The sequence below is a fragment of the Mercenaria mercenaria genome, chromosome 10 (assembly GCF_021730395.1).
Source record: "Mercenaria mercenaria strain notata chromosome 10, MADL_Memer_1, whole genome shotgun sequence".
NCBI classification, from domain to species: domain Eukaryota; kingdom Metazoa; phylum Mollusca; class Bivalvia; order Venerida; family Veneridae; genus Mercenaria; species Mercenaria mercenaria.
Genome location: NC_069370.1, coordinates 16,293,763 through 16,320,352, shown reverse-complemented (window position 1 = coordinate 16,320,352; position 26,590 = coordinate 16,293,763). Strand labels below are relative to the sequence as shown.

At 36.2% G+C, this 26,590-nt stretch overlaps 1 protein-coding gene across 1 annotated transcript in view; it reads right to left on the bottom strand.

Annotated features, from left to right (window-relative positions):
* Positions 1-6,664: 6,664 nt before the first annotated feature.
* The window catches only part of LOC123559745 (myosin-7-like), a 34,397-nt gene continuing 14,471 nt past the window's right edge, over positions 6,665-26,590 (bottom strand). Inside the window, exons 4-8 of the mRNA XM_045351805.2 lie at positions 26,470-26,560; positions 25,980-26,102; positions 24,485-24,679; positions 23,709-23,797; positions 6,665-11,464 (exon numbers count right to left, since the gene is read on the bottom strand). Coding sequence (XP_045207740.2) covers positions 11,398-11,464; positions 23,709-23,797; positions 24,485-24,679; positions 25,980-26,102; positions 26,470-26,560 — 565 coding nt within the window. The 3' untranslated portion in view covers positions 6,665-11,397. The remainder of the gene's footprint in view (positions 11,465-23,708; positions 23,798-24,484; positions 24,680-25,979; positions 26,103-26,469; positions 26,561-26,590) is intronic.

Genomic DNA, 26,590 nt, shown 5'->3' with positions numbered 1-26,590 from the left:
CAAAAATTACTTACAATCTGTCCTAATTTAACAATGACAATGCAAAATAAAATTTCAACATTTTGAATATTCTAATCTAGATTTGAGACATAAAAATGTAATCTGATACAGGCCATTCACCTTAATATTGAAATCGATATGACACAGTTACACAACTATTATTCTTTGATAGTGGTGTAACGTTTATATCTAAGTATATCTATAACATGTAATATTTTATGTACATCTAATTTGCACAAACCCATATAATCTACTGAAAGCCACTGTAAACAGACTAATACATTTACATGTAATTCTATCACAGCAATATCTATATATCACAGGTCACAAACTCTTCAAAAAAATAAAAAGAAATAAATGTGCCTCACAATCTTAATAAAAATGAACATTCAGTGTACTAACATCATTTCTTTAAGAAGTTACAGGTAAAGTTCATCAACATTTTTTACCTACATTTTGTGAGGGTCATTAGGCCTAAAAAAAAATTCTTTGTTTCCGGTAAAATGCTCAAAAAAATTAGGGTTGGTAGGTTGGAATTTAAAAACAATAAAAAAAAAATCTTTTTTTATTAAGGGAGACTTTTCGGAAAATATTTTTGTGTCAAAAAATGAATACAAATAGGGGAGTTATGCCTTTAGAGCATCAGTAAGTTGATTTCTAACATCACTGACCATGTTTAAAGCATAAAAATTGCAGTTTTGCAACTTTTTGTCAAAAAGTTGAAAAAATTGTTCTCCAAGGCCATAAAAACATTTAGGGTCGGGCCAAAAATTTAGGGTAGGTTGGGATACCAGAAACAAACAATTTTTTTTTTACGCCTTATATAAATTTCATTTTAGAATAGATAAAAAACTTTTAAAGGTAAAAGTTTCTTGTTTTACATGGGTAACTGACAGAAGTCCCCACCTGGAACGGACGGAACAATTTATTTCCAGCCGAGCCCAATTGGCAGGTGTATTATTTACGTCCAAAATATCCTGATACTGCAGGAAATGGTACCAGTTTAAACAAATCACCAAGCACTGAACACTAGTTGGGATATCAGTCCAGACCGGGAATTGAACCCAGTGTAATGGTCAGTTTTTTCCCCTGCTTACTACTACGCCCCACTAATTCCCTATATGAACTCCTATAAGGATCCGCATTTTCTTAAACAGAAAAGAAGAATCTAAGATTTTTTTAAATATCATTTTAAAAGTCTCTAAAAATTGGGGTGGTCCAAGTATCACAGATTATACCTTGTAAAATTTACAGCTGTGATGTTTCTGAAACCTGGATTCAGAGTTGTTATATTTTCTGGTCCTATTCAGTATATGTGTAATAGTTCTGTTTAAGCCGGTGCTAGGAGGCGTGAGAGGTGTTGCAGCACATTTCATTACCTCTCATGAACAGACTAAATCAAACTGAGTCTTGGTTGCATTCATTGCTTCCAAAGGATCTATTTACAGATTTTATTTACTAATACTTTATGATTAATTGCATGAGGAAGTACACTCCATCCCACTCTCACCGCTCCACCATGAGGCAAATGTTTTGAGACATATTGTCTGCTGTCAAGACACCACACTAAATACATTGCCTCACCCTGGAATTATTCTTGGGGCAATTTCATGATTGGTACCCTTATTCTAATTGAGTCGGTCAAGCTGGCTAGAACTGATGCCTAAGAAAATAAATATATACTGAGCCTAAAACAGACAAAATAATAAATATTAACAAAAAGTATCACAAGTTGCTAAAAGGCAATATTAAACAATACATAGTAATGTAAAACCATTAATTACAACATATATAAACCATTAAATCCCTCCAGTAAAACACCAACAAAACCAGTTAAATTTTAAAAAATGAGCCGCGCCATGAGAAAACCAACATAGTGCATTTGCGACCAGCATGGATCTAGACCAGCCTGCACATCCACACAGTCTGGTCAGAATCCATGCTGTTCGCTAATTGTTTCTCTAATTCCAATAGGCTTTGAATGTGAACGCAATGGATCTTAACCAGACTGTGCGGGTGCGCAGGCTGGTTTGGATCCATGCTGGTCGCAAACACACTATGTTGGTTTTCTCATGGTGCAGCTCAAATTTTTTTCACTATGTCCTATGCACAGTCATATTTACTTCTATTCTACTCATTGTTCCTCCGTATGTAAACAAGACAATTTAAATAATAATTAAGCCTGAGAAACTGAACTTCTTCATATTAAATAATATACAAAACAATATCACATATTTCAGCTGCTGCAGTGTAAAACATAGTATGTATATATCTGTAGCTGTATATACTAAAAACTAGGTGTTTTTGTCACAAAAACATAATTATGTCTCCCCACTATGTATACCTTTAGCTCTGGCGGCCATTTTGTGCAGCGAAGGGGAAAGTCACAGTAGGTGATATGCACAACTAGGCTTGGTACTGATCACTCCTGTGAAGTTTCGTTGAAATCTGTCTAGCAGTTTGACCTGTGAAAGCCGGACAAGATTTTTCTATTTTTAGCTCTGGTGGCCATTTTGTGCAGTGAAGCGGAATATCCCAGCGATATACACAACTATGGTTGGTACAGATTACTCCCGTGAAGTTTTGTCATAATCCAGTCTGTGGCTTGACCTGTGAAAGCTAGACAAGATTTTTCAATTTTTAGCTTTTGTGGCCATTTTGTGCAGTGAAGCGGAATGTGCCTGCGATATGCACAACTAGGTTTGGAACTGATAACTTCTGTGAAGTTTTGTCAAATCCGGCCAGCAGTTTGACCTGTGAAAGCCGGAGAAGCGTATTGCGGACGACAAAGACAAAAACAATATATCTCCCCCACCTATGGGGGAGACATAATTATACAATGTAGTTTTAGTGTTCCTTCCCTTGGTATTCCATTGAACCAGCCCGCAGTAAGCATAAGCTAGTTAAAATTTTCAATCACATTGCTGTTGGAAGTGCCATATATACAATCTCTATAATCAGAAAGATTTACTCTTTGATCTAAATCAGTTGTGTTTCTTTGAACGTGTACAATTAGTATGAATTACAGGATTTTGCCCTGTTCATTTTTGTCAGGGTAAGGCTCATAATAAAGCGGTCTGCAATTTGCTGATCTTGAACTTACAAATTTATGAATTAGAATTACTTATTCTGAAATAGTGCGATCAATTCGTAACAGAAAATGCCAAAATACTTCAGAAAATGGGAAAAGCACCAAAATTGGCACAGCTATTTATTAAAGCATTAAAAACATTTTTTTCATGGGACCCATTTGATATCTGTCAAGATGGCCGATATGGCGGCCATTTTCCAAAATGGCCGCCAAAACTCAATATTTACCTTAGAAGACTCTAATGAAAGGTCATTATATTTACATTCACCCCCAAAATGCACTAAATATAAATGTATATAATAAAATAAATCCTAAATTTGCATCAAATGCAAAAATATCAATTCAAATGATGTTAGTTTCTTTCTGTTTCCATGGTAACGGCAAAAATCTAACCTTTAAAACTTCGTTTACTATTATCATTGTGTAGTTTTCATATTTTTAAGAATATTTTGTTTTAATATATGTAATTTATATTATTTCACTTGAATTCCCTCCACAGCAGCATATTGAAACATTGTTATTATTCCCTTACCAGTATTTAGCCAGATGGGGCTTATGGGTTGCCCCTGTATGCATGTCAATACGTCAGCCATGCAGAGTGGGATACTGCAATAACTTTGAAACTACAGCAGAATTTTTCTTGATACGTGGTACATGGATAGATGGTAATGCAGAGAATGCCAATGTCATTTAATTTTGTTCCTTTGGCAACAAATGTTGTTGTCAGGCAACAAATAGTGCACGAATATGACACAAAGTGTCATCCTGCATTTCTTCAAAACAAGGAGAGATTGTTTCTTGAGAAATTTTACATAGACAGAGGGACAAATTGAGAACATGCTTGTTATCTTATTTTCTCCTCTTGTACATCATTTTGTCCGTCTGTATGTCGGTCCATCATTTGCAAATGGCGGATTCTTCAATAACTTCAAAATTGCAAATTCTAAAGACTTCTTTATGAAACCTTGTTTATAGATGGTAAGTAATATGGAGAATGTGATGGTCAATTAACTTAGTTGCTATATAAAATTGTAGTTTCTTTGACACCAAGTACGACAACTACCCCTTTCAGTTTTGGACTTCGAAATGCAAGAATAGATTATAGCGACGGGCTAGTAGGATCAAATGAAACAATGTTCCTTATTATGCACCCGCAGTCACAATGTCTGCGTAATAAATTGCTAACTGTGTAACAAAGAAGAGTAAGGCTGAAAATATAAAAGTTGTTGTCATGGACAACACTTAGTAACTATTCTGTGAAATATATTACTCTGAACAGTGAGCTGAAATCTGAAATAAGGTACATGTCAGTTACTTTTGTCAGTACACACAAGCACGAGATTGTCGACAACTTTAGTTAACTTGCATAAGGCAGTGCAGAGCATTTCAGCACGTTTGACAAATTACGTCTTCCTCGACAGACTTTATCGAGGTTGCAAATGCACTTGAGGAGCTATTGGTACGAGACTCGGGTACTTGAGATAAAAACTATTGGAAAGTTCCAGTATATCAAAGATCTCTCTGGTCAGCCTTATTTATCTTGACTAGGAATTTTAGGAAAATGATAGAACACCCGACACCCATATGTGCCCGACCTAATGGGCAACCTTTTTTAGTATGTTCAAGAGGTGTGCAGACCATGCAGGAATGCACATTATAGCCCTAATCTATATGTGAACAGATGGTTGATCAAGCTACTTGACATTTTTTGCTGTAAAGAAGAGTATCGAAAGCCTCCATTTATACCCCAGAAATATAATAGTCTATAATACGAACAGTTTGTTTGTAGGAAGATGTAGAAAATGCATTTAAAAGCTTGATTCACCGGTAAGCGCGAACTGTACTGGTTAGTTTTGTTTGACAAGACAGTGTTATTCTTACATTGAACTGCTTAACTGGAAGTACAAATGGTAAATAGATAATATTTGTCGTCTTAAAACTAGTAATTTAAATTGGTATTAAAATTGTGTTTCGAATGTACCTGTGCTCATTAGAAAAATCCTCAAGTACTCACATTTAATTTAATTTTAATTTCAGTAAAATGTCCAGAAATAGATATTAGAGCACATTTTTCTTGTAGAAATGATAGATTCTGCTCTTAATTTATACCCCCGTTACACTCAGCCACGTTCCCACTACGTCGTAAAAACTAGCAGGACGCAGTAAGAACTTGTACAATGTAGAAGAAATACAGTAGACTCCGATAAGAACATGATAATTAATAATTATGGTCTCCATGAGTGTAGAGAACGCGGTCGAATTTTGGACATGTTCAAAACAAAGGTAGTGAGAACACGGTCTAATCAGGAAGCAGGAAGGACGTAGTAATGATTAACTAAAACCTAGTAGGACATAGTACAAGCGTGGTGCAGACGGGAAAGGCTGCATGGCGTGCTCACTGCGCTGTCATTGGGTTATCATTGCGTTCTTGCTACGTTAATGGAGTTCTTACTACAACTTATCTACGCTTGTGTGCTATGACCATGCTACGTGCATGCCACATTGAAGTATACCGCATAAGGTTATTTATACGTTCTTTCGGTTCTTAACACATCTATGTCACGTTTGCAGCAGGTTCTCACCATGATTGGTTCAGATTCTGATAATTAAGTATGAATACTGGATCCAATTCCCAATCACTTCGTTTTCAATCAGCAATGGGTATCGAACATCATCAGGAATTGCCACATAATCATGGACTCAGCAGCACTGGCAGCTTGTAGTGGACTTTTGGACCTCCGTATATCCTTCACACTGCTTTTGCTTATTCCACCGCAGTCTCTCTCTATAAGACTGCTCTTTTTTCTTCATTGGGGCGTTGGGGTGGGGTGGGGTGTCGTCATTTATTGTAATTTATGGTTGCTGAGTGTAGATGCGGACACAATTATGTCAATATAACTTGCAGAAGGAATGAAAAAAAAAGAGGCGCATGGCGTAGTATTTATAAGTAGCCGACGAATGCAGTGAAAAGGTGATAAGCATATGGTTAAAGTATGGTAAGCGAGAGGTGCAATCTGACTGATAGTACTAAGAATGTAGTAAGAACACACTGGACGTGAAGAAGCGCGTGGTAAGAAAATTAGTGTGAACGTGTTAGACGCCGTGAGAACCTGGCAAGGATGTTAAAAGCGCGCAGTATGAACTTTAGAACTGCACATTTTTCGAGTTTGATCCCCGTCCCCACCGAGTCAAAATTTTCAGGAAGCAGTATGATCTTCATGGTCTTTGCCTGAGAGTGATCAGGACATTAGTGACTGTACATTATATGCTTATGACATTAAACTATAAAACCATTATTATGGCACAATGTGCTACAATTTGACAAAAACAGAATATTACAGGGACATGCAAATGTAAATTTGATTACGCTGATCAACCGGCAATGACTTTTTCCCAAAGAAATCATGATGATCTGACAGGCCAGGGATGTTCACATCGTCTATCACACTAACATAATTAATGAATTATATAGTTTTATTAACTGTCATTAGTTCTCTTAGTGTAAATAAATTGAAATGAATACAGCAACACTTACAAATTCTGAGTCAAGAAAACTAATGACAAAGTGAAACACATGTCATTTATTCACTAATACACATTACAGACTAAAACTTCATTTGCTCAAACTCTGATAATTCGAACACCATTCTTCAATTAATCTATCGTCAGGTCCCAAACAAATTCTTTTATAATATATTTTCCGATCACTCATACTAGTACTACCGATAATTCGAATAATTTTAGTCGGTCCTGATGGGTTCCAGTTACCGAAGTTCGAATGTATTTATAATTAATTAATTTACAGTTGTTGTAAAGTTCTGCACAAGACTGTTGCATTTTTAAACTTTCTTGATATGCCAGTTACCATTATATACTTAATTTTGATTCATATAAATGCATTATGACTTTTCTTATGCTTAATAGCACATTTTATCCAAGGGAGACAACTTTTTTCATTTTTGTTGGAAGAGCGGTATTTTTGTTAATATAATATGTTTGGATTTATTCAGGCAGGTGGTTTTAGCTTATTATACTGATAACTGTAAGTGTCAATAGAAATTTTATATATGATATTATGTATTTTTGAAAATATATACATATATGGTGGCCATCTTGGATTTTTCGGCCATATTGGATTTTTCGGAGTGGGTCTCATGCTCATTTTTAGTATTTTGCCTTAAAGTAGTTATGTACCAAGTTTCATGCTTTTCCCATTTTCTGAAGTATTTTTACACCATTTTACTGTACTAAAAGGAAAAATAAACAAGAGGACAATGATGTTCCTGAATCGCTCACCTCTTCCCACATGATCCAGTTTTGAGTATGACGTCGTTTTTTCTATTATCTGACATAGTGACCTAGTTTTTGAGCTCATGTGACCCAGTTTTGAACCTGACCTAGATATTATCAAGATAAAAATTCTGACCAATTTTCATGAAGATCCATTGAAAAATATGGTCTCTAGAGAGGTCACAAGGTTTTTCTATTATTTGGGCTACTGACCTAGTTTTTTAAGGCACGTGACCCAGTTTCAAACTTGATCTAGATATCATCAAGGTGAACACTCTGACCAATTTTCATGAAGATCCATTCAAGGGTATGGCCTCTAGAGAAGTCACAAGGTTTTTCTATTTCAAGACCTACTGACCTAGTTTTTGATCGCAGTTGACCCAGTTTCAAACTTGACCTAGATATCATCAAGATAAACATTCAGGCCAACTTTCATACAAATCCCATAAAAAATATGGCCTCTAGAGAGGTCACAACGTTTTTTCATTATTTGATCTACTGACCTACTTTTTGATGATACGTGAGCCACTTTCGAACTTGACCTAGATATCATCAAGATGAACCTTCTGACTAATTTTTATGGAGATCCATTCATAAGTATGGCCTCTAGAGAGGTCACAAGGTTTTTCTATTTTTAGACCTACTGACCTAGTTTTTGACCGCACATGACCCTGTTTCGAACTTGACCTAGATATCATCAAGATGAACATTCAGATGAACTTTCATGAAGATCCATTGAAAAATATGGCCTTTAGAGAGGTCACAAGGTTTTTCTATTATTTGACCTACTGACCTAGTTTTTGATGGCATGTGACCCACTTTCAAACCTGACCTAGATATCATCAAGATGAACATTCAGACCAACTTTCATACAGATCCCATGGAAAACATGGCCTCTAGAGATGTCACAAGGTTTTTCTATTATTTGACCTACTGACCTAGTTTTTGATGGCATGTGACCCACTTTTGAACCTGACTTAGATATCATCAAGGTGAACATTCTGACCAATTTTCATGAAGATTTCATGAAATATATGGCCTCTAGAGAGGTCACAAGGTTTTTCTATTTTTAGACGTACTGACCTAGTTTTTGACCGCATGTGACCCAGTTTCGAACTTGACCTAGATATTATCAAGATGAACATTCTGACCAACTTTCATACAGATCCCATGAAAAATATGGCCTTTAGAGAGGTCACAAGGTTTTTCTATTATTTGACCTACTGACCTAGTTTTTGAAGGCACGTGACCCAGTTTCGAACTTGACCTAGATATCATCAAGATGAACATTCAGATCAACTTTCATACAGATCCCATGAAAAATATGGCCTTTAGACAGGTCACAAGGTTTTTCTATTATTTGACCTACTGACCTAGTTTTTGAAGGCACGTGACCCAGTTTCGAACTTGACCTAGATATCATCAAGATGAACGTTCTGACCAATTTTCATGAAGATCTTGAGAAATATATGGCCTCTAGAAAGGTCACAAGGTTTTTCTATTTTTAGACCTACTGACATAGTTTTTGACCGCACGTGACCCAGTTTCAAACTTGACCTAGATATCATCCAGGTGAACATTCAGACCAACTTTCATACAGATCCCATGAAAAATATGGCCTTTAGAGAGGTCACAAGGTTTTTCTTTTATCTGACCTACTGACCTAGTTTTTGACGGCACGTGACCCAGTTTCAAACTTGCTCTAGATATCATCAAGGTGAACGTTCTGACCAAATTTCATGAAGATCTTGTGAAATATATGGCCTCTAGAGAGGTCACAAGGTTTTTCTATTTTTAGACCTACTGACCTAGTTTTTGACCGCATGTGACCCAGTTTCGAACTTGAACTAGATATCATCAAGGTTAACATTCTGATCAATTTTCATAAAGACCCCATGAAAAATGTGACCTCTAGAGTGGTCACAAGCAAAAGTTTACGCACGCACGCACGAACGCACGGACGAGGGACGCTGCACGATCACAAAAGCTCACCTTGTCACTTTGTGACAGGTGAGCTAAAAAGGTGATTTTTTTCCAGATACAATATCAATGTCAACTTGATATTTGTACACGTTTAGCTTGAGAAACACCAGTATTGCTTATACATGTAACTGTCACATTATTTGAATTTTATACAAGCGGTATTGAAAACTTTTCAGGTTTTTTTTTAAAGTAATCCTTCCGTAAAGACATCAAACATAAATCAAACAGACATAAAATGGCTGAATGCAAGGACATACCAGTGTTTCAAATGTCCATAACCATGCCTACCTCACCTATATCTAAATAAACAAGAAAGTTTCAAGCACCATTAAGGGTAATGTGGCAAAAGCTTTACTGCCAATCTTTAATAATTAAACCACAAAATATGAAAAGATAAAAATAAATTAATTAACACTTAAAGACCTGCTCCAGTCCTACCTTTTAACCTTAAATTGTCACTGAAAAAGCATGAAAATCCTGACTATGAACAGAGACGCCTGTCAAAATAGAGTCTATTTTATATAAAATTCTATATAAAATACCTGTGGTTTTGCATGCTAAAGTGTGGCGCGTGGCCATTAACTGTTACCTATTGTAATCATGGGTTGCATACACACAATAGAATTTCAATAGCCACGGAGCAGGGCTTTAACTGCAGTGATAAAAGATCTTTGGCCAAATTTCTTTGAAAATAATATACATGTTATAAAAAGCAAAATTACAATAATTCTCCATTATTTTAACTTGTTTTAAGCAGTCCCCTGCTTTTAAAGCAAGCAGTCAGATTATATATCTCCCTTGACTGGTTGCATATCACAAGCTTGTGAATAAAAATACAATGTACCTATGTATATAATTTGATAATTATATATTAAACTGAAACCAAAGGCAGACCATAATTTATATTAAACAAAATTTATGGCAAACAGTGGGTATCTGGTATCAATTTCTCATACACTAAGGTAGACATACATTTTAAGTCTGACTGTTTGCCATACAATGTATGTATATGACATTAAAAATGATTAAGTGGGTGAAAATAAAAGTTAGGTATTGATAAAAAAGTAAGAAGAATGCAAATTTTCTGCAATATTTTAAAAGCTTGGCAATGGTTTACTACCTTCTACACAATCTTTCGGTTATTTATAAGAATATCTTGCAAAACTCTTATGTCAGTAAGTTTGCACCACTACCGGGTAGTCACTTTTAGAGACTCACTTTTATGGATTTTTGAGAGAAATTTTTTTTGCCAAAAATATGTGGGAAGACCCTTAAAACTGAAGATTTTGGTCTAGATTCCAAACTCGATTTTGTAATCTTGAACCTGTTCAAATTTGAAGTAGACATAAAAATAATTCATAAACATGTTTTCATCATAGCTTTATGAAGATACAACATGAAAATACCTAATACTATAACCAAGTTAGTTGTTGTTATATTAATATAGTTGGAACACAATTTTGTATAAACACAGTAAGGTCTGAGAACATAAAATGAGCCACACCATGAGAAAACCAACACAGTTAGCTCACGACCAGCATGGATCCAGACCGGCATGTGCATTCTCACAGTCTGGTCATGATCCAAGCTGTTTGCTACCAGTTTCTCTAATTGCATTAGGCTTTGAAAGCGAACAGCATGGATCCTGACCAGACTGCGCAGGTGCGCAGGCTGGTCTGGATCCATGCTGGTCGCAAATGCACTATGTTGGTTTTCTCATGGTGTGGCTCAAATGACAAACATTTCCATGTGCCCGAGAATTCAAATTCGATAAAGTCACTGATAGTCTGATCAATATGACAAAATGTTTTCTGTGATGCTGCTGCTGATGATGATAATGATGATGCTTACAGACAGTATAAAGATTTTAATGGGAACAATAAATGAGCCATGCAATGACAGGAATGATGGTAAAAATGATGATGATCATGAGGGATGACAAAATGATGATGATGAATATTCAGTTATACTCATTATAATAATGATGACAGATCTTGGTTTTGCTGCAATTTACAGTTGTTTGACATGCATTTTCAACTCTGTTCACCCCCGCCAGCTTCAGGTGGTAACCTTTGACCTGATCTGTGAAGATACATACGTCTGCAAAATAAAAAGGTATGGTAAGCATATCATCATACTAAAATATCATATCACAGTATCATATAGAAGTATCATATCAAAATGTCATATCAAAATATCATATCATAATCCCATATCAAAATATTGTACTATAATGTCATATCATAATAACATATAAAATATCATAATTTTCATAATACCATATCATAATCCAATATCAAAATTTCATATTATAATGTCATGATAAAATACTGAATCATAATATCAAATCAAAATTCATATCATAATATCATAGTAAGATAACATAACATAATAAAATAACAAAATAGATGGTATTGAAATTCACCATAAGACAAGATGGGTTGCACATATAAGGAAATCTGACATCACAGAAGTGGGGTGTAGTGAAGAGAACGAAAACTGTGAATAATGATAAAATTTACCATTTTTTCAAACATAGCTATGCAAAGCAATTTTAAATATCACCCATCATAAACATTAAGACATAACTTTGTCAAAACCATAAACTCGGTTTAGTTTCGCCTTGGTTAATCCATTAAAATATTTTATTACCTAATTTTGCAAAAAATGCTGCAAATCTATGCAAATTGAGTGCGCTATAATGCTCTTTAATTAAGACTTATCAATATTGGTATCTGAAACCTAATGCATTTAATAAATAAAGGAAGTTTTGAATAAATATCAAATGATGTTGCATATTTCAAATTTAAACAGTTTTTTTAAGTTTATGCACAGGGTATGAACTAGAGCTGTCACAGGAGTGACGAATTATACCCCCACAAAATGGCCTTGTCCTATATTCAATGATGTTACACTTGTGTATCAAAAATTATCTAAATCTGTCAACCCTTCCATGAGTCCGGAAACCATGAGTTTGGCAAATTGGAACGGGGCCATAACTACGTCAAACAAGAAACCGGTAAAACCGAATGCTGCTACCCAATGCATGTGCTTGTCCCAATATGGGGAATAACGTATTTTCCTGTCAATGGCCTCTATCATTCTGTGAAGTTTCAATGAAATGCCATTAATACTTTTCAAGTAATGCTCTGGACAAGCCTTTTTTGTATAATAAAGGAAGATAATTTAAAAACTAGGTAAGGTAGAGTTATGTGTTTTCTTTTACACTGCACTTCCGGTCAATGGCCTCTATCATTTTGTAAAGTTTCAATGAAATGTCATTTATACTTTTGAAGTAATGCTCCGGACAAGACTTATTTTGTATAATAAAGGGAGATAATTCAAAAACTCGGTAAAGCAGAGTTATGGTTCTTTGCAATGGCCTCTATCATATAGTGAAGTTTCAGTGAAATGCCATTAATACTTTTCAAGTAATGCTTCGGACAAGCCTTATTTTGTATAAAAAAGGAAGATAATATAAAAACTAGGTAAGGTAGAGTTATGTTGTTTTTTTTTGACACTGCACTTCCCGTCAATGGCCTCTATCATTTTGTAAAGTTTCAATGAAATGTCATTAATACTTTTCAAGTAATGCTCGAGACAAGACTTATTTTGTATAATAAAGGGAGATAATTCAAAAACCAGGTAAAGCAGAGTTATAGTTCTTTGCAATGGCCTCTATCATATAGTGAAGTTTCAATGAAATGACATTAATACTTTTCAAGTAATGCTTCAGACAAACTTTATTTTGCATAATAAAGGGAAATAATTAAAAAACTAGGTAAGGTAGAGTTATGATTCTTTGACACTGCACTTCGTCTAAATGGCCACTATCATTTTGTGAAGTTTCAATCAAATGCCATTAATATTTTTCAAGTTAATTACTCCGGACAAAAGTGTGACTAATGGACAGATGGACAGACGGACGAATAAAGTGGCAACTATATGCTCACGCTTCAAGAAGCATAAAAATGGTGGTATGTAGGCAAAGTCGAACTTGACCAGTATTTGATGTTACTCCTGTGTACCAAAATTAATTTAAATCTGTCAAGCCTTTTATGAAATTTTGTCTGAATTTTACATTGGAAAAGGGCAATAACTATGTCAAACAAGAGGGCTATGATGGCCCTATACATCGCTCATCAGAGTTAATCTGGCCTACTGTCCTAGTTTTTGACCCCACATGACCAAGAGTTGAACTTGACCTAAAGATCATCAAGACAAACATTCTGACTAAATTTCATAAAGATTTAGTCACAACTGTGGCCTCTAGAGTGTTCACAAGCTTTTCCTTTAATTTGAGCAGTGACCTAATTTTTGACCCCACATGACCCGGATTCAAACTTGACCTATAGATTGTCAAAACAAACATTCTGACTGATTCCCATGAGTTTCAAACTTAAATTGTGGTCTCTAGAGTGTTGAAAAGATTTTCCTTTGATCTGGCCTAGTGACCTAGTTTTTGACCCCACTTGACCAAGATTCAAACTTGACCTAGAAATGATTAAGACAAACAGTCTGACCCAGTTTAATAAAGATTGAGCCACAAATGTGGCCTCTAGAGTGTTCACAAGCTTTTCCTTTGATTTGACCAGGTGACCTAGTTTTTGACCCCACATGACCCAGATTCAAACCTGACCTAGAAATCATGAAGCCAAACTTTCTGACTAAGTTTCATAAATATTGGTTCACAACTGGGCCACTAGAGTGTTCACAAGCTTTTCCACTGATTTGACCTACTGACCTAGTTTTTGACCCAACATGACCCAGATTCAAAGTTGACCTAGAGATCATCAATACTAACACACTGATTAAGTTTCATAAAGATTGGGTCACAAATGCGGTCTCTATATATCTATAGAGTGTTCACAAGCTATTTCTTTGATCTGATGTACTGACCTAGTTTTTGACCCCACATGACCAAGTTTCGAATTTGACATAGAGATCATCAAGACTAACGTTCTGATCAAGTTTCATAAAGATTGGGTCACAACTGTGGTCTCTAGAGTTTCACAAGCTTTTCCTTTGATCTGACCTACTGACCTAGTTTTTGACCCCACATGACCCAGTTTCAAACTTGACCTAGACATCATCAAGACAAACATTCAGACCAAGTTTCATAAAGATTGGGTCAAAAATGTGGTCTCTTTGAGTGTTCACAAGGCAAATGTTGACGGACGACAGACGATGGACGCCGGACAATGACCGGTCACAATAGCTCACCTTGAGCACTTTGTGCTCTGGTGAGCTAAAAATTGGTGGTTTGTCATCTGCTGGTCAGGATCAACCTCCCTATTAAGTTTTGTGATCCTAGGCCCAAATGTTCTCAAGGTATCGTCCTGAAATGGTTTAACTGTTCTGGGTCATTGTGACCTTGACCTTTGACTTACTGACCTAAAAGTCAATAAGGTCATCTGCTGGTCATGACCAACCTCCCTATTAACTTTCATGATCCTAGGCCCAAGCGTTCTCAAGCTATCATCCAAAACCATTTAACTATTCTGGGTCCTTGTATTAATGACCTTTGACCTACTGAGATCAAGGTCAAACTTGACCTGTATTTTATGCTGTTACACCAGTCATGTGTACCAAAATTATTTAAATCTGTCAAGTTATTGCACAGAAACCATGAAAACCAACAGAACAACCGGCAGACACACTGACTGTTGAGCTCACTCGTATATACTCCCAAACTTTGTTATGTGAGGGTATAAAAAGACCTTCAAAATAATAACTTTGTTTAGTTTGGGATGTCATTAATATATATCAACCAACTTTACTGTCAAATTACTACAGAAGACAAGGGGGCCATGATGGTCCTAGATCTCTCGCTTGCTTGAACTGTTTTGGTAGAATGCCACGCAAGATAAATTTTTGTGAAATTATTTTGAAATATGGGGTTTTCTGATGAGAAGATTTTAAACAAGAGGGTCATTATGACCCTGAATCGCTCACCTGAGTAATATGAGCTACATGTATAAAATGTCAAACTGATGCTAAAATATTACAATGTAGGCAGTAGATCATATTCATGGTCACTGAAAGTCAGTTTTAAGATCGGAGTGCAAAACTGTACATGTCATCCAAATTTCAAGGCTGTATCTTAAAAAACAAGAAAGTAGGTCAGTAGGTCAAGGTCACAGTCAAGTGATCCCTAATCCCTTCGGGTCATCAGGTAATTATATTAAAACAGTCTAGGAAATATGATCTGATATTTTTTTGAAGTATTTATTCCTATATAACTCATAAAGCAAGTGACCCCAGGGCAGGTCCTCTTTTCACCCCAGGGGAATAATTTGAACAATCTTGTTCGACATCCACTGGGCAATGCTACATAACAAATATCAAAGGCCTAGGCCTTAAACTTTCAGACAAGAAGATTTCTTTTTCCCTATATAAGTATATGTTAAACCTGGGACCCCTAGGGCAGGGCCTCTTTTCACCCCAGGGGCATAATTTGAACAATTTTGGTAGAGGACCACAAGGCAATGCAACATACCAAATATCAAAAGCCTAGGCCTTGCAGTTTCAGGCAAGAAGATTTTTAAATTTTTTTCCTATATAAGTCTACGTAGAACTTGAGACCCCCAGGGCAGGGCCTCTTTTCACCTTAGGGTTATGATTTGAACAATTTTGGTAGAGGACCTCAAGGCAATGCTACATACCAAATATCAAAGGCCTAGGTCTTGTGGTTTTAGGCAAGAAAACTTTAAAGTTTTTTCCTATATAAGTCTATGTAAAACTTGGGACCCCTGGGACAGGGGCCACACTTGACCCTAGGGGGATAATTTGAACAATCTTGGTAGAGGACCCCTAGATGATGCTACATACTAAATATCAAAGCCCTAGGCCATGTGGTTTTGTACAAGAAGATTTTCAAAGTTTTCTTTATATAAGTCTATATAAACCATGTGACCCCTGGGGCGGGGCCATATTTGACCCTAGGGGGATAATTTGAATAATCTTGGTAGAGGACCACTAGATGATGCTACACACCAGATATCAAAGCCCTAGGCCCCATGGTTTTGGACAAGAAGATTTTTAAAGTTTTTCCTTTCGGTTGCCATGGCAACCAGAGTTCTGCATGGAATTCAATTATTTGAACAATTTTAAAAGGGGGCCACCCAAGGATCATTCCTGTGAAGATTGGTATAATTCTGCCCAGTGGTTTTCAAGGAGATTTTTTTAGAAATTGTTGATGCACTACGCATGACGCGCGATGGACATCAAGCAGTCACAATAGCTCACCTTTTCACCTCGTGACAGGTGAGCTAAAAAAGCACCTGAGGCCACCATTTCATACCTGTATTTCAATTTTTTTCCAGGGCGAATGCCCCCTGACCCTCTAAAATGAGAGGGTTCCCCCTAAAGTACCTAAAAATTTAGACCAAACAGTGCACCATAGGCCACCATTTCGTATCTATATTTCAAAATTTCCCAGGAAGAGAGCCCACTGACTACACTAAAATGAGAGGGGAAACCCCCTTCATACCTTAAAATTTAGACCAAAAATGCACCAGAAGCCACCATTTCATACCTGTTTTTTAAAAATTTTCCAGGGAGAGAGCCCATTGAACCCCCTAAAATGAGAGGGTTCCCCCTACAGTACCTCAACGTTTAGACCAAACAAGAGGGTCAAGATGACCCTGGATCGCTCACCTGAGTAATATGAGCTACATGTTTCAAATGTCAAACTGATGATTTTTAGAAATGTTTTGGAAGATTTTCTGATGTACAATAAAGTATCCCCTGCGGGGGGACCAATTTTACCCTGGAGGTCATGATTTGAACAAAGTTTGTAGAAGTCTACTAGGCAATGTTACATATCAAATATCTAAGATCTAGGCCTTCTGGTTTATTTTTAGCAAATTTATGAAGATTTCCCTATGTACAATCAAGTAACCCCTGGGGCTGGGTCAATTTGACAATGGGGGGGGGGGGGGGGGGGGTCAAGATTTGAACAAATTTTGTAGAGGTGCATTAGGCAATGCTACATGTCAAATATCTAAGCTCTAGGCCTTCTGGTTTATTTTTAGAAAATTTTGAAGATTTTTCTATTTACAATCAAGTAACCCCATGGGGCGGGACCAATTTTACCCTGGGGTCATGATTTGAACAAATTTTGTAGAAGTCTACTAGGCAATGCTACATGACTGTGAAATATCTAAGCTCTAGGCCTTCTGGTTTATTTTTAGAAAATTTTTGAAGATTTTCCTATGTAAAATCAAGTGACCCCTTGGGTGGGGTCAATTTTGACCCCGGGGGTCATGATTTGAACAAATCTTGTAAAGGTCCACTAGGCAATGCTGCATGTCAAATATCTAAGCTCTAGGCCTTCTGGTTTATTTTTAGAAATTTTTTGAAGATTTTCCTATGTAAAATCAAGTGACCCCTGGTGGGGGGGGTCAATATTGATCCCGGGGGTCATGATTTAAACAAATCTTGTAAAGGTCCACTAGGCAATGCTACATGTCAAATATCTAAGCTCTAGGCCTTCTGGTTTATTTTTAGAAATTTTTTGAAGATTTTCCTATGTAAAATCAAGTGACCCCTGGGGCGGGGTCAATTTTGATCCCGGGGGTCATGATTTTAACAAATTTTGTAGAGGTCCACTAGGCAATGCTACAAGTCAAATATCTAAGCTCTAGGCCTTCTGGTTTATTTTTAAAATATTTTTGAAGATTTTCCTATGTAAAATCAAGTGACCCCTGGGGCGGGGTCAATTTTGACCTCTGCCCAGTGGTTTTCAAGAAGAATATTTTTTTAGAAATTGTTGAGGCACGACAGACGACTGATGACGCACATCATGTGGTCACAAAGTGACAAGGTGAGCTAAAAATGCAATATATGCCATCATTTCGTATCTGTATTTCAAAATTTCCTAGGAATAGTGCCCCCTGATCCCCTAAAATGAAGGGATTATCCTATTCAGTACCTCAAAATCAAAAAAAACAAGAGCTGTCACACTATTTCGATGCTGGACAGTGAAACGGGGCACATCTGAGGAAGCTGGAGCTGTCACTGGAGTGTTCAAAGACTCCAATGGTGGATGTAGATATTGCAAAATAGCTTGAGTCTGTGTCAACAAGAGCTGTCTCCATAGGATGCCACATGCCCCCGATGGCACTTTGAATGAATAGTTATGGCCGATGTTAGAGTTTAGGACCTTTGAGCTACGGACCTGGGTCTTGCGCGCGACACGTCGTCTTACTGTGGTACACATTCATGCCAAGTTATTTGAAAATCCATCCATGGATGACAAAGATCCTTTAACGTCTCAGTGTGACCTTGACATTTGAGCTACGGACCTGGGTCTTGCGCGCGACACGTCGTCTTACTGTGGTACACATTCATGCCAAGTTATTTGAAAATCCATCCATGGATGACAAAGATATGGACCGGACACACCCATCAATGCACTATCCTTTAACGTCTAAGTGTGATCTTGACCTTTGAGCTACGGACCTGGGTCTTGCGCGCGACACGTCGTCTTACTGTGGTACACATTCATGCCAAGTTATTTGAAAATCCATCCATCGATGACAAAGATATGGACCGGACACGCCCATCAATGCACTATCCTTTAACGTCTAAGTGTGACCTTGACCTTTGAGCTATGGACCTGGGTCTTGCGCGCGACACGTCGTCTTACTGTGGTACACATTCATGCCAAGTTATTTGAAAATCAATCCATCGATGACAAAGATATGGACTGGACACGAAAATTGCGGACAGACTGACAGACCGACAGACGGACAGACGGTTCAAAAACTATATGCCTCCCTTCGGGGCATAAAAACACCAGAGGCCACCAATTTATACTTGTAATTATAAAATTTCTAGGGGAGACCCCCTGACCACCCACCCCACCTACACAGACAGAGCCAACCCCCATTCCCTCCCCTCCGGCTATAAATCCCCAATTATCCTTACAAGTTATCTATATAATTTTTCTTATAATATAAAAGTAACTGAGGTAGGATTAAAAGAACAATTTTTACTGTGATGTAACACAGTTAGTGCCCCAGAACGCACGAGAGACGTCATGGGGAAAACCCGGGGCGTTGGGCATGCCCCCACACCCCTGTAGATTGCCTCAGTTAGAATTTGTGTCTGGCTACGGCACTGTATCGCATGTTTTCTGCATGAAATATTATTCTCTTGGGAAATAAATAAGAAGTGAAATTACCGCAAAGTTGCGCATGAAACTGCTGTAGCAAAGCTTATAGCGAAGCAGTGAAAATCGACAATAAAAAGTACAAACAGCTTCTTCATTATTCACAATTTCTTTTCAAGATCTTAATTTTGTGGCATAGGTCATCAAAAACAAATAAAATTTTTTTATTAGAAATAAGAGCCAAATGAAAGAATAAAAGAAATAAAAAATGTCGAGAATGGAAACACAAGTATTGTGCAGACCAGTCTGATATTATAATGAGCTTGAAGATTGATTTATCTGCCAACATAAGCAATACTGTTTCAGTTTCTTGGTAGATAATTGGTAATTTAGCTTTACATTTCCTCTGTATTTTGGTCCATTTTCCAAATATCCGAATCTGACAAATCAAGGGTCAGGATTCCGCTGAAAATCATTTAGTCAGAATACTACGATAATAATTGTACAACAAGGCTTCACACTAATCATTCAGCCTAACTGTATGTAGCAAGTAGTGTAAACAATACAAATCTAACAAATCATGGGCCAAAATTTTGTTGAAAATCACTGATTCAGAACCTGAACATGCCAATGATATGTATAACTAGGCTTGGCACTGATAACTCCTGTAAGGTTTGGTACAAATTTGCTCAAAGCTATGAGAAATGTCGTCAAAATATCACAATTTGACAAATAAAGGGCCATATCTCCCCTAAAAACCACTGAAGCAGAACATGCCGATAATATGCATAATAAGTCTTGGCACTGATCACTCCTGTAAAGGTTTGTTGGAAATCTGCCCAATTATATCAGGGAAGTGGCTAAAACATAATCAATTTTGATGAGTCAAGGGCAATAACTCTGCTGAAAAAAGAAACAATGAAAATCACTGAACAGGAACATGTTGATGATATGTATAATTAATCTTGGCATCGATAACTCCTGTACATTTCGGTGGAAATCCACTCAGTTATATAAGAGAACTTGCCAAAATATAAATTTTGATAGTTTCTAAATTTTCACTCCATCATAGGTACTTGTCTGATCAATACTAGATTAACGATATTTCACTTGTTTCAGTGTTAATTAAAATATCTTTCACGAGTGAACATCAGATGCAATATTTTCACGAGTGGCATAGCCATCGGTGAAAATGTAAGATATGGTGTTCACACGTGAAAGATATTTTGATCTTACATGTAAAACAAACAAATTTTCTCTCCATTTATGTTTTGACTCATTTTATAGTTTCTTACCACTGAAAAATATATTTGATCTGTTTCAATATGAAAATACCAAATATATTTCACTCTTAATATTTCCATAATTTACTGAAAAACATGTAGTAACAATGCATCTATCTGTTAATGTACAGTTCAAGGGAGATCATAAATAAGCAATTGGAAAACTGCTTCAAAAATTGATAGTTTGTTTTCAAAACTAAGACCAAGTGTTTTTGTTTAATTTGTTTGTTTTGGGCTTAATGCTGTTTTTCAACAGTATTTTAGTTATGTAATGGCGGGCAGTAAACCTAACCAGTGTTCATGGATTTATACCAGTACAAACCTGTTCTCCGCAAGTAACTGCCAACTTCCCCTCATAAATCAGAAACACAATGTCTTTTATCAAATCGCCACGGAGAACATACACCTAGCCCAGGGCTCGAACTCACGAACCCCCCCCCCCTCACCCCACTCCAATCTGTGCTCTCCCTATTGAGCCAAGTGGGTGAGCTAAGACCAAGTGGAATTAAATTTGCAGCATGGATGCGTATGTATCTTTGAGATTATTTACCTGCAAGAATATTATACAACATACATGTATCAATGTATCAAATAAATATCAACTGGTGAACTATACATTTAGGTACCTAAAGCACATAATTTACACAATGACATATGTATTGTAAATGAATAAATTTGAATGAACTTCCAAGTACATGTATATTTAATTTGTACAATTGTATTCTCTACGCATTGTTCTAAGCATATTCAATCCTTGATTTAAGCTACCAACATACCCATTTGTTTGTGAACAATATACCCATCTGTTTTGATACAATGTTACAGTACTAAAGTTACTCTACTACAGTCTTAACCTGTGTACATTTCATTTTCACCATAAAACAATGGTAGTGATATGGCTAATTTTTGGTGGTGGTTTACTACAATACATTTGTTTACAATATGACATATAACTTGCGAAAAATTAGCATTTTCGGATGTCTAACATTTTTGGCTCACATCTGTACATGTACAGTGTATCAAATACTGCAGATAATTGTAATGAAATAGATGCACACTCTGTTTTACATCACATACGTCATGGCAACACACTGGCACCTGCAAGTACCGACTTCGTTCCTGTTTCATTTTGGATACAAGATTCATGCAGAATCAGTGAAAAACAGCATAATACGATATTATGGCAGCATTGCACAATTACTTCAGCAAAGTCAGCCTGATTAATTGGTACTTTCATTGCATATACTGATTTCTACTGCAAACAAGAGCTGTCCGTAAGACAGCCAAGCTCGACTATTCGAAATATTGACCCAGAAGCAGGAAAATATTACCCAAAAAAGTTAAATATCAAAAGAGTTTTAAGTACAAAAGGGGGAATAATTTGACCAAAATGCATATCAGTTATGGGACTTGCTGCTATCAACTAGTTTTATAACCCCGAAGGCACATGAGAAGTTTCAATTCAATATCTGCATTAGTTTTGGAGATAGTAACTTGCATGTAAAACTTTAACCAGAATTTTCAAAGTCCAAAAGGGGGCATAATTTGCCCAAAATACATGCCAGAGTTATGGGACTTGATCCAATGAGGTTAGTAATTGATCTAGAAAAAGAAAAAATAAGTTTCAAATCTATATGCCTTTTAGTAATAGCTGTATGTACTTGCACGTAAAACTTTAACCAGAATTTGCTAAGTCCAAAAGGGGGCATAATTTGGCCAAAATGAAGGTCAGAGTTATGGGACTTGATCCTATCAACTAGTTTTTTAACCCCGAAGACACATGTGAAGTTTCAAATCAATATCTGCATTAGTTTTGGAGATAATAACTTGCATGTAAAACTTTAACCAAAATTTTCTAAGTCTAAAAGGGGGCATAATTTGCCCAAAAAACATGTCAGAGTTATGGGACTTGACCCAGTGAGGTTGGTAATTGATCTAGAAAAAAAAAATAAGTTTTAAATCTATATGTCTTTTTGAAATAGTTTTTATGTACTTGCACACAAAACTTTAACCAGAATTTTCTAAGTCCAAAAGGGGGCATAATTTGGCCAAAATGGAAGTCAGAGTTATGGGACTTGCTGCTATCAACTAGTTTTATAACCCCGAAAACAAATGTGAAGTTTCAAATCAATATCTGCATTAGTTTTGGAGTTAGTAACTTGCATGTAAAACTTTAACCAGAATTTTCTAAGTCTAAAAGGGGGCATAATTTGCTCAAAATACATGTCAGAGTTATGGGTCTTGACCCAGTGAGTTGGTAATTGATCTAGAAAAAGAAAAAAATAAGTTTCAAATCTATATGCCTTTTAGAAAAAGTTGTATGTACTTGCACGCAAAACTTTAACCAGAATTTTCTAAGTCCAAAAGGGGCATAATTTGGCCAAAATGAAAGTCAGAGTTATGGGACTTGCTGCTATCAACTAGTTTTATAACCCCGAAGACACATGTGAAGTTTCAAACAAATATCTGCATTAGTTTTGGAGATAGTAACTTGCATGTAAAACTTTAACCAAAATTTTCTAAGTCCAAAAGGGGGCATAATTTGCTCAAAATACATGTCAGAGTTATGGGACTTGACCCAGAGAGGTTGGTAATTGACCTAGAAAAAGAAGAAATAAGTTTCAAAGCTATATGCCTTTCATTGATGGCTGTATGTACTTGCATGCAAAAACTTAGCCAAGGTGTGACGCCGACGCCGACACCAGGGTGAGTAGAATAGCTAGACTATTCTTCGAATAGTCGAGCTAAAAAATAGATTTGTCATGCAGAAAGACATAACAAAAATTTAATGTGTCCCAGGCCATTTCTACTCCTCAAAACAAGTGGACCAATGGAATCATGTCATCATTAGTCCCATTGTAATATATCAAAATCTCATCCTCCTAATTAATGTGAATATGAAGCCATTTTTTCTGCCTGCCTCTACATTATCTAAAGTACTTACAATAACTGATTAGCTTCCTGGAGTTCATTTATCTTCTTCTCTGTTTCTCTCATCCATTCTTCATACTTATCTCCCCATTGCTGTTTCAACTGAAATGTATAAACCAAGTACATGTATATGCACTTATAGATTCCTTAAAGTGTGGGGAATGCCCAAAACAAAGTTGATTTCATATGAAAAACATCTTCCAACTATATCAAAATGCTGGAAGAATTTTTAAAATCAGACCATTATTGATCAAGATATGGCAGTTTGAACATAAGGAAATGGCTCATCATTCAGGCAACCATTTTAGTGTGTTTATTACATCATAAATAACCTGCTGAATTATATATTGATTAGCTCAATAAGGAGAACACATATCTAAGGATCGCAGCATTGTGAGTTTGATCCCAGAGGGAGTTGTATATTCTCCTTAACCATTTGACAGAAGACACCATGTCACCTCCATTTCTGATTCATGTGGAGAAGTTGGAAGTTACTTGCAGAGAACAGGTTAGTACTGGTACAGAATCCAAAAATACTGTTTAGATTATCTGCCTGCTGTTATATAACTACTATATTGTTGAAAAATTGTGCTAAACCCAAAACAAACAAAACAAATCATGGGGGAATAATTTTTGTGGATTTTGTTGCTGAGTAAATGACTCACCGAACCACCTAACTCTAACAAAGAGCAAATAACTCAATGTCAATGACCTGACGTACTTGGCAATAAATGCCAAACCCTAGAAGCAAAAGTGCATTATTAAAACTTAACTACGTATTTAATTTACCTTAAGGTTGTACTGTTCCTCCTTTTCACACCATTTGGCTTCCTTGACGCTCAATTCTAGATGAAGGGCATTAACTCTTTCAGTCAGATCTTTGTTTTCCAACATTAGGGCAGATTTGTCTCCCTCCAACTCAGCAACTTTCGTTCTTAACTTGTACAATTCATCTTCATGATTACATGCTGGCGTAGATTTTTGCTGAAACCAATAGAAGATTTGATTCTAGTGACCTATAGAGTGTTAACAAAGTTTTTCTACGCTTTGACCTAGTGACCTTTTTTTTACCCTAGATAACCGCTTCGAACCAAATCTTAATTTATTATGATAAAATTTCTGACCAGGTTCCATGAAGATCAGGTAAAACTATGGCCTCTTGATGGTTTTTCATTGATTTGGCCCAGTGTTCTAGTTTTTTATTCCACATGACCCAGTTTCAAATTTAGACTAGATTTCATAAAGACATCCACTCTGACCAGATTTCATATAAATCAGGTAGAAAATAGGGTCTCTTGAGTGTTTACAACATTTTTCTTTCATTTCACCTACAGAGTGTTCAATGTAAACAAGTTACTGATGGATGATAAAGATGGACCAAGAGGTCTCACAATAGGTCTCATTGAACACTTTGTCACAGTTGAGCTAAAACAAGAGCTGTTTGAGGACAGCAACATTTGATTAATTGATAAACAGCCTTGTCACTAAAGAAAGTGAATTAAATAAATATTAAATGCAAAAAAGGGCATTATTTTGTACAAATGTGAAAATTAAGTGATGGAACTTGTACAATGCATGTCAACTCATCACAACAGACAAGTGTGTGAAGTTTCAATCCATTTCAACTGAGATAATAGCTTACATACAAAAAATTAACCAAAATTGCTATGTTGAAAAAGGGCCTAACTTTTGTTAAAAATGCAAAGAGTTATTGAACCTGTGCAACGCATGTCAAATCACCACAGCAAACAAGTATGATTGTGAGGTTTCAATCCATTTCCATAAGTCAGTATTGAGATACCAGCTTACCCACTCAAAAGTTGCAAAAAATATTTTTCAAGTAAAAAAGGACCATAATTTTGTAAAATAAAAGAGTTATGGAACCTGTGCAATACAAGTTGGTTCTTCACAGTGAATAAGTGTGTGATGTTTCAATCCATCCCTACAAGTGGTTACTGAGATACCAGCTAACAAAAACTTGGGACACTGACATGAATGCGTACGAATGGGCGAGTGCAATACCTGTTCTTATAATAGTTGAGCTAAAACTATGAGCAACATGCATTTCATATTTCTACCTACAGGCACATGAGACTCTTGCAACAATTTAGTGAAAACACCTGCATAGAGTAACATTTAAAGTTTTAATTTTGGTTATCTCAGAGTAAAACTTTTGGTCTTTGCAATTTAAGATACTGAGTTTCGACTGTGCATGACTTGTATTTCTTTCTCTTTAGAACTGTACGTTTCACTCAATATACTATAAATAATAATGTATAGTTACCTTATCAAGTCTGTCCATCAAATCTTTTCTCTCTTTTTCCATCCTCTGATACAGATCATCAAGCTGTTTCTGCAGGTCTTTCTGCTTTTTATTTTGTGCTTCCAATTCCTCTGCATGTTTTCTCTGTAATTCAAAAGGAATTTCAATTGAGTATTTATTTTTTTACTTAAGTTCTGTGGTACATTTATTTCTATAATAAAACAGATAATGTAGTCTGTCTTTCTGTCTTAATTACCATTCCAAACCACAGTTTACACGAACTTCAAAATTACAAATTACCAATCTGCTATCAATTTACTCATATATAACCCATCTCAAACAAATAAAGACCCTTCAACTGTTAAATAATGTTTCCATAATTTCAACCATTTATCAATATTAATGTTTCGAAAAGTCCATTTTGCTTAGTCTAGGTGTAAATTTCTGTTGTACTGATGAATACAAGCCCTGATGCAACCTGCCTATAACCTACACATACAGCATACCTTACCTTAAGTTCTTCAATTTCTCTGTTCTTAGCAGCAGATTTATCTCTGATCTGTTTTTCAAGCTCAGCTAACTTAGCTTCATATCTTGGATCTCTAAAAACAAAATAAAGTCAAATCAAATCC